General features: G+C 44.6%; 1 protein-coding gene across 1 annotated transcript; it reads left to right on the top strand.

Annotated features, from left to right (window-relative positions):
• The first annotated feature begins 414 nt into the window (after nucleotides 1-414).
• LOC137562148 (zinc finger protein 84-like) lies at nucleotides 415-1,287 on the top strand. The gene has a single exon (XM_068273480.1). It carries the CDS (start codon nucleotides 415-417, stop codon nucleotides 1,285-1,287), a length of 873 nt encoding a protein of 290 aa, XP_068129581.1.
• Nucleotides 1,288-10,086: the final 8,799 nt, after the last annotated feature.

Genomic DNA, 10,086 nt, shown 5'->3' with positions numbered 1-10,086 from the left:
ACACGTCGCAGCTCTCTTGTGCACTGTGAACATCATAATATCCGAAATGATAAACAGTAGGTGAAATGTTAGGTTCCTAGGGTCAGACTAGTAGTAGGAGAACTGACACTTCCTCCCCATGGCACTGCAATGAAAATACTGCGACGTGACTTACCGCAGTAATTGTAAAAGGGGCTTAAAAGCGGACAGAAACATGCTAGTATAATCCTGTCCTTAACGTTTTTATCATTTTTCAAATATCTAAAAAGATGCCGTTCCAATTTGAATAGTGCACTTCAATGGTGTTTTTATGTTTTTCTTTATATGTTATAATTTTCTGCATTTATAATGCTAACAAAATGCAATATCATTCATTACAGGTGGATTGCAATCCTAACTTGCTATTCAGCTTCATCCGTATCTGTATTTCGTATAATGAGTCACATGAGAGACAAGCCGCATCAGTGCTCCGAGTGTGAGAAGAAGTACACTTATAAATCACAGCTGTCGGCTCATCAGAGGGTTCATACAGGAGCGAAGCCATATTCCTGCTCTGAATGTCAGAAATGTTTCACTCATAGGTCCAACTTTATCCGTCACCAGAGGAGTCACACTGGAGAGAAGCCATTTTCCTGCTCTGAATGTGAGAAAACGTTCACTCAGACCACCAACCTTAGACGACACCAGAGGATTCATACTGGAGCAAAGCCATTTTCTTGCTCTGAATGTGAGAAATCTTTTAATCAGCATTCATCCCTCATGATCCACCAGAGGAGACACATCGGAGAGCGGCCGTTTTCCTGCTCTGAATGTGATAGCTGTTTCACAATCAAGTCAGACCTTATGAATCATTGGCGACTCCATACCGGTGAGAAACCTTTCTCATGCTCTGAGTGCGAGAAGTGTTTCAGGCGTAAATCACATCTTACGGCTCACCAGAGAGTCCATACCGGAGAGAAGCTGTTTTCTTGCTCTGACTGTGACAAGTCCTTCACCAATAAGAGGGAACTCAATGATCACCAGAATGGTCACACAGGAGAGAGGCCATTTCCATGCTCTGAGTGTGACAAGTCCTTTGGGAGATACACCCATCTTGTTAAACATTTCAGGACTCACACAGGAGAGAAGCCGTACCAATGCACAGAGTGCGAGAAGAGCTTCTCACAGAAGATAAGTCTTACTTGCCATGAGAGAGTTCACACGGGAGAGAAGCCATTTAGATGTGCAGAATGTGACAAGAGCTTCTCACGACAGTCACATCTAAGAAGACACCAGAAGACCCATAAGCGAGCCAATATGAACCTGTAATATGCTTCAATGATAGTTCAGCAGAGTCCCCAGTATCTAGCACCAGCAGGGATCGCCTGATGATGGATACAGGTGCTTGCTGGTTGCTTGAGCAACCGGCCAAAAAAGCACAAACCTCCCCATTAAATAATTACAGAGCCTCCAGCAATGTCTTGTAGCTTTCCTATTAATTCTAGCAGGTTCCTAGTTGCTTTTTGGCGTCCTCAGTGCACGGAAAGTGGGTCACGTAACACGCTGCCTTCCGTGCACGGCCACTGGAAGCCACTAGAAGCCTGCTAGCAGTACTGGAAGGCTGCGAGATGTCGCTGGAGGCCTGGTAAGTACTTTAGGGCCTGCAAACACCTCCCAAAAACAAAGTCCCCTTTATCCCTTAACACATGCCGATTAGTTGAGATTTCCTGGCCTGAGTTCCGGATAATGGAGACTTTGCTGAATTAGTGTACTTATACTCAAGAAATCCAAAGGTGCCTTTAATTGGGACACTAATCAATTAAGCAATACATTTTTATTTTTAATTTTACCTCCTTTTTAAGGTACAGAAATGTTCATCACAGAATCCACAGAATGAGCTATTACTTGTGCTTTTATTGATAGTAAAATACCGGCAGTGTGTATTAAACCTTGCTTGTATAATCTATGTTTAATATGTTGTTTACCCTCTGTTTTAAGCTATTTACACACACTGTAATTAAACTCCTCCGATGTAACTGGTAAGGACCACCTCGACCAAAAATCTAAAATCCCACCACTCACACATAACCCTCCCTCTACTGATGCCTATCCCAAAGCTTCCCACTGGTGGTGCCTAGCCTCCCTTGGGCCTAACCTTATACCAGTCATCCTTTTTCATTTCCTAACCTTAAAGAGGAGCTGTTAGGTATAAGGTCTCAGAGAAAATAAACACATATATCAGTAGCTAAAGATTGGCTGTACTTACATTACATATGCATTTCACTGTCCACGTTTGGATTTCACAGAATTTTTATATAGTATATGCAGAGAATGATGCTCCTGACAGCCCATGGCAGGTTCCATGTTTGTGAAGCCAAATGTGTCGTCATGTCCTGCCTGCTTCTGATCACAGAACAGCTCGTACAGAATAACACAGTGTGCAGTGAATATTAATGAGCCATGTGGCTAGGAACAATAGCGGACTCCTGCAGTGTACTCTGCCCAGGAAATTTATCTGTGCTGTGGCTGGACTGAGTTAGAAGCTGCTGAAACTTGATCCCGTCTTCTCCTTAGCAGCCGAGGGGAGGGCCCCAGAATGCTTTGCAGTATGGAATGCGGCTTGCGTCCTCCTTAGGAGCTTAGCTGTGCTGATAAGCACACATTAAATGTAAGAGAGATTTTTATCTTTAGTAATGTCTTTTTGGCTTCTGTCTAAACTGTTTAACACAGGAGAATAGAGGTTTAAATTAGCTTCTGCAGCCTGACAGTTACTCTTTAACTTACCCCTGGTGCCTAACCTTAACCCCTAAGGACCACCCCCATACACCCCTAATACTAAAGACCCCCACCTCCTAACCCTAATTTTTTCCATCCATAGGTGACAATGTTAAAAGCCACAATTAGATTAAACAGTAAATAGCGGCTAGAAATGGTGAATAGCAGCTGTAAACTCCAGGTGCCTCTTGATTCCCAAATTACCCTTTATTACCTGCTAATAATGGCTTTTAACATTTCCACCTAAGGCAGCACTTTTTTTGCCTGCTTCACCTGACCCATCCTTAAAGTGATCCTTAAGTAAAAAAAAAAGACTTTTACTCACCTGGGGCTTCCAATAGCCCCCTGCAGCTGTCTGGTGCCCTCGCCGTGTCCCTCCGATCCTCCTGTCCCCGCCGGCAGCCACTTCCGGTTTTGGCGACAGCAGCCGTCAGGCTGGGAACACGAGTGATTCTTCGCATTCCCAGCTACAATAGCGCCATCTATGCTGCTATATGCTTCATGCTACATGCTTTAGCAGCATAGAGCATAAGCAGGTCATTTATACAGCTACAGAACAGGTACAAGATAGCAGCTTATACTGTGTATATTGGTGATGACATATCAATATCTAAAAAAAAGGCTAAAAACAGCAATGCAAGTATGTTCCAATAATGATCAGGGCCCCATGTTAAAGCAGAATTATACAGTAGTTTGGCATACAAAATAATCTTACTCTTTATTGCCCATACAGTTGTGATTTTTACACAAATGACCCTATTTGTGGACAAAAGCAGTTCTCTCCAGCTCCCAGGATGGCATTTCTTGGCGCTGTCATTACATGAAAACAGTACATAACTACATTTATTTGTAATTGTTTTTGGCAAAATAGTAAGCTCTTCTATGGTTATGCAGAACTGTTCAGGTACTGAGTTTTGCCACCCGTGGGGCAACACAATTGATTTTTCAGAGAGGAATCAGTTCCTTCCACACACCACACATGCATTTTTTCCTTTATTGAATCTACCGAAAAATCAATTGAACTGATGCAGTGCACTGTTTGATGCAGTGCAATGCTATGGGCTGTCGATCAACTTCTGCTACTGCCGCCCCCCTACTGCACATGCTTTCCATTGTGTCCAATCAATATTTTGTCTGAATTGATCAAAAGTCAATCATTCAGACATTTTGGGGGAATCGATTCCCAGCAGATCAATGAAATCTGCCAGGAATTGAACTGGAAAATTGATTAGCCTATGGGCACCGTTACTCTGTGGTTGATAAGACTGAACAAACAACGAGCAATAATATACACACTTGATGGTTCTTCACCAAGGCTAGTGACTCATCTGTATGGCATCGGCCACGAACTGTGGCTAGAGGGATCGAGTTCCGACCTCCCTCTGGTGACATGCCTCGTACTTGTATACCAGGCTTGAGATTTCAAGAAATATACTGTTCTCTTCTATATTTCTTCCCATTCTGGGTCAGCAGAGATTTGCATGTTAGGAGTTTTCCTTTCTCAAACTAGTTAGTATTGCATATTGATGTATATATGAATGAGAAGTAAGTTTATTCAGTGTCAGAGAGCAAAGTGAGGGGCCTCCAACAAATACATTGGGGGTAGATATTTACCTTTTAGCAGCCAATTTATTTAAAGGCTTGCAAGTGCTCCATGCCAATTTATTTTAGCACGTAATTTCTTATTTGTTACATTCCCTTGCTTCTAATTAGTAATGCTGTAATGTATATTTATGGCCACTTTTCACTAGAGGGCAGTGTGAAAGGACTTTTGCTTTCAGTTTCTATATTTTCTGCTAGTAGAGGGAAAATTCCAAGAATTTACAACACAACAAATTCTACCCACTGAAGTCAAAAGCAGTGCACTTATCTCAAACCAGATAACTCTGTCAAAGCTGCTAATGGGTTAATAAGAAGTGTATAAATATGGAGTTGTGTTAACATCCTTGGCGGTAACCCCGGTTGTGACACGGGGTAAGCCGCCGGAGGGTGCCGCTCAGGCCCTGCTGGGCCGATTTACATAATTTTTTTTTGCTACACGCAGCTAGCACTTTGCTAACTGCGTGTGCATAATGATCGCCGCCGCTACCCTACGATTCGCCGCTATCTGCCGCGCCGTGCCGCCTCCACCCAGACCCCTTGCGCTGCCTGGCCAATCAGTGCCAGGCAGGGCTGAGGGGTGGATCAGAACACCCGCTGACGTCATGACGTCGATGAATTGCTATAGTGCTATAGCGGAATTTCCACGGAATAATGCGAATTTCCGCGGAATGCAAATTTATTTTTACACCAAACGGATTTCTGCAGGGAAATAGGAATTTTAGCTCCAGAGACTTCATAAACCACCCAAACTTTCCTCCCTCCTCCTCCTCTCTTGTCTTTGTAGGATGTCAAAAGCCAACTCACATACATTGGCCAGAAATCGAACCCAGGTCTAGTGCTTGGAAGGCAGCTCTCCTCACCGCTATACCACCACCAACACTACATGCTGAAGCCAGCCCAGCATGTACCATTGTGATATATCCAAGAGAAAAATGAGTTTGCTTAGGGATTTGTAGGATGTCAAAATCCAACTCACATACATTGGCCAGGAATCGAACCCAGGTCAATGTATGTGAGTTGGCTTTTGACATCCTACAAATCCCTAAGCAAGCTCATTTTTCTCTTGGGTATATCACAATGGTACATGCTAGGCTGGCTTCAGCATGTAGTGTTGGTGGTGGTATAGCGGTGAGAAGAGCTGCCTTCCAAGCACTAGACTTTGGTTTGATTCCTGGCCAAAGTATGTGAGCTGGCTTTTGACATCCTACAAATTCCTGGAAGACAAGACAAGACAGGAGGAGGAGGAGGAAGGGAGACCTCCTGCTGGAAAAAAATAAAAACGACCAGGGGAACAGCAACTAGGTGCTATAGGCTACCATTTAGCACAAAAAAGGTCTCATTTGCGATTACTTTAATATTTCCTTCGGAATGCGGAATTCCGCGGATAAATGGCAAATTCCACGGAAATGTCATAGCGACGGAATTTAGTGCTGGCGAAATCCGCAAATTCCAGCGGAACGGAATTAGCTGGTTCCGATCATCTCTAACCACGACCCATGGTACTCGAGCAGCATGAACATTGCTACAGTAACAAGAGTTGGCTACCTCAGCAACATTTGCACTACTCGAGTGTCGTGGGTCGCGCTAATAGCGTACCTCGTGGTACATGCTCCCAGTAGTAAGGGTTATATTGCACTGTGCTGTCTGTGCACAGCAATATTAGTTAGTTAGTGCATCAACCTCCATATCACTTAAGATGCCCTTTAAAGGGAACCTGAAGCGAGAGGTATACGGAGGCTGCCATATTTGTTTCCTTTGGAACAATACCAGTCCTGCTGTCCTTCTGGCATAAGTAGTGTCTGAAACAAGCATGTGGCCAATCTTGTCAGATTTTTGACAGAAACCTTTAATCTGAATGCTTGTTCAGGGTCTATGGCTAATAGTATTAGAGGCAGGGGTTCAGCTGGGCTGCCAACTGGCAATATTAAAAGGAAATTAATTTGGCAGCCTCCAAATCCCTCTCCCTTCAGGTTTTTTGTAAGGGACCCTTAACAGCAGTAAAAAAAGCAAATCTGGATTTGGGGCTTCCTCCTGCCTCCCGCTGCCCGCGAGGTTTCCGCGGTGTTCTCTGGGTCCCTTTGTGGTCCCGCTGGCGGCTCCATATACCTTGTGACTTCAGCTGAAGTTGCGCATGTGCGGCCCATCCAGGCACCTGGAGTATCATTGCGCCCATCACCGTTCCTGCGCATGTGCGGTACTCGAAAGAGTGAACCACGCATGCGCAGGAACCTTATGGCGATGGGCTCGATGACACGCCGGGTGCCTGGACGGGCCGCGCATGCACGACTTCAGCCAAAGTTGCTAGGTTTACGGAGCACCAGCGGGAAAACAAAGGGGACCCAGAGGACCCAGAGGGACCTCCCAGGCTTTACTGGAGGAAGCCCCAGTAAAGTCCAGATTTCCTTTTTTTTTAACTGCTGCTCAAAGTCACTTTAAAGTATGAAGTGTTAAAAATGATTTATTGTAAATCATATTTTAGAGTTTGTTAACTTTTTGTTTGGTGATGGTGAGAATTGTCGGTCTTTACTAACTGAGGTCTACACCTTGATAAAAAGTAATTAAATGTTTTCAGTTTTCAATAAAATGTAATGTAATAGCCCTTGGCATGCAGGATTGTTATTTCATCTGTTGTGATATCAGTTACGGTATGTCTGGCTGTAGGCAAAGTTCTCTACACTGTGGTTACAGGCTGATGAATGGCCAGTCTGTGCTTTGCATATTATTATACATATTATGAGGGAAATGATGGTAAAATGGCATGACACAGTATGAAATTAAAGACCAAGTACATGACCCATAAAAAACCTAGTACATGATCCCATTTCTATAATTTTATTCCATACAAATACAAATGTGTGTATATATATATATATATATATATATATATATATATATATATATATGTATATATATATACATTATATATAAAGTATTTATATAAATGAGTGTCTATGCCTCAGGCCCAATTCACAGTGAATCAGTTACATTGCAGAATAATTCTGCATGCCAACTCAGTGCCCATACAATTCTATGCGCCTGTTTACAGTATTGCATTGTTACTGACCGTGTTATTGTTACTTGCTGCATGCAGGCTTTGTATTGAAGTCTGTGTCCAGTCTCCATTGCAGTTCACAGTCATTATAACACGTTGGTTATGCAACTGACCACTGTGAACCTATTCTAAAGGCTCTTTCCCACTACCAGTGTTTTACTATCCAATTCCAATCATTTGCAGATCGCAAAATGCTAGGTAAAGTGAAACTGACGGAAACCATGGCGAACATAACTGTTAATGCGATCTGTTTACGATTACATTTTCTCCCGATGCGCAATCGCCACAGTTTGGCAAAGAACAATATTTCTCCTTTTGTTTTTTTTTTCCCATCGCAAACGCACACCAATTGCTCCATACACTTGACCATTGGATGATTAAAAGATCATTTCTTTGGGAATGGGCAAGCTTACTAACTCTAGTAGGGGATCAAATACCGTATTTTTCAGAATATAGGACGCACTATTTCTTCCCCAAAACTGTAGGGAAAGAGGATGCGTCTTATATTCTAAAGGTTTGGTAGTTTGGCCCCATAATATACTTACCGGATCTTGCCCCCGCGCTCGTCTCCTCCTCTGTCTGACTGCAGTAAGGCCCCATTCACACTTGCGTTTTGCCTTGCAAACGGACCGGACCCTGATCGGATCCTGATCGGATCAGGACCTGATCCTGATCGGAACCGTACGGTTCGGATCAGGATCCGATCAGGATCCGGTCCGTTTGCATCAGGCATGCATCAGGCTGCCATCCGGATCCGTGGGCAAAAAATAGCGAAATTAAGTAAAAAAATGTTGGGGTCAGCAGAAGGTGCACCTGGTGCACCTTCTAGAATCAGGTTCCTCCGCTGTAGGCCTCACCTCCACCTCCGACATTCTGCCAAAACAGCTCCAGCACGTCTGTCACTGCTGCTCCACTCCAGACATGCTTGGCCCATGTGTCCCCATCCGAAATGGCCGCTTGGATACGCATAGGAAGTGGGGTAGAACGTCAGGTTTTTGTAGGCAGTGTGTTCTGTGCCTTCCGTTTCCCATTGGTTTCTGTGTTCCGGATGGTGCTGTCAGGCTCCGGTCAGGCTCTGGTCAGGATGCAAGGGCCGGAGATCCGGACCCAAAAAATAGCGCATGTTGAAAAAGAGTCCGGAGTCCGGATCCGATCCGGCTCCGATACGTACGGAACGGACGCGTGTGAACGTCCGCATAGACATTACATTGCTATGCGGAACGTACGTTCCGTTTGTACAGTATGCGTTCCGGATCCGATCCGGAAAATCCTGATAGCGAACGCTAATGTGAACCGGGCCTAATAAGAGGGTCCCAGCTGTCATCCAGGCTCACGCTCTTCAGTGTCCCAGCTGCCGGCTCCTCTTCACTGCAGTCTCCGTATGCAGACTGCAGCCTTACGGTGAACACGTGCTGCCGACCTGCCACCATCCGCTCGCAATCACGGCTGGCAGGTTGTTTATGGAGCCGAGCTCCGTAACTCAGCGGGGATGTGTGCGCGCAATTCACACGTGATCCCCTGCAATCTCCACCCCCAGGACTTGACGCCTTTCAGCATTAGGTGGTCCTGGGAGGAGCCCCCTTGCATCTTGGCACTACTGCACTTTCTTATTACCCCTGAGCAGGGATGATCACCGACCTTAATCGCGAGTAATCACGACTCATGATTCAAATGAGGTTTAATTACAGCAGGTGTGCAGCGGGGAATGAAAGGGTTATTTACCCATAATTCCGCCGTCCGCCCTGCGTTCCAAATAGATCCATGTGTCCTGTTAATCTACTCGTGTTCCAAGCCTCGCTGCCATCACTTAACTGTAATTAAACCTCATTTGAATTACGAGTAATCACTTGTGATTACTCGTAATTAAGGTCGGTGATCATCCCTGCCCCTGAGTAGACATATTTTAAGAGGGGTGAAACAGGTGGGTGGTGATGTGTGTTATGCAATATGCCCAGAGCAGGATTATCCACCAAGCAAGCTAGGCAGGTGCCTGGGGCCTAGTTGGTGTCAAGGGGCCCACTTACCGCCTTCTCTGACCTCTTTCCACTTCAGCTTACCAAAAAGACAAGGGTCCCCCAAATATACTGCTTTGCCTAGGGCCCCATTACATCTTACTCCATCTCTGACTATACCTTAGTGGAGGGTAGGAGATGAAGAATTAGCAGCCATGCCAGTACCAACTACATTGATGCACTGACATTGACTACAAATCACAAAAACTTAGATAGCACTTGAATTAGTAGCTAATTTTTATAAACATGTATTAAAAGTTACATTTTATCATACCTAATTACAAACTGGCTAAAAAATTGTGACTATTTTTTTTAGCACATAAGATGCCCTTTTCTCCCCCTAAAGTGGGAGGAAAAAGTCTGTGCATCTTATGGTCCAAATATTACAATTGGAACTAGCGGTAGGTGTCCCTCCCACACAAACATAGTGCAGCAGTCTTCTGCCAGACATGCCGAAACCTGCTCAAGCTGCACCATCTTAAACCACCCTGGCGTTCTATTAAGATCGCCAGGGCGGCTGCGGGAGGGGTTTTTTTTTATTAAAAAAAAAATATTTCATTTCAGTTGGCTGCATGAAAGCCCACTAGAGGGCGCTCCAGACGCATTCTTCTGATTGCCTCCGGCAATCAGAAGTAACAAGGAAGGCCGCAATGAGCAGCCTTCCTTGTTTGGCTTTCCTTGTCGCCA

This window comes from Hyperolius riggenbachi, chromosome 3, assembly GCF_040937935.1.
Source record: "Hyperolius riggenbachi isolate aHypRig1 chromosome 3, aHypRig1.pri, whole genome shotgun sequence".
In the NCBI taxonomy this organism is placed as follows: domain Eukaryota; kingdom Metazoa; phylum Chordata; class Amphibia; order Anura; family Hyperoliidae; genus Hyperolius; species Hyperolius riggenbachi.
The sequence above is the reverse complement of the archived record's forward strand: the minus strand, read 5'-3'. Positions and strand labels throughout refer to the sequence as shown.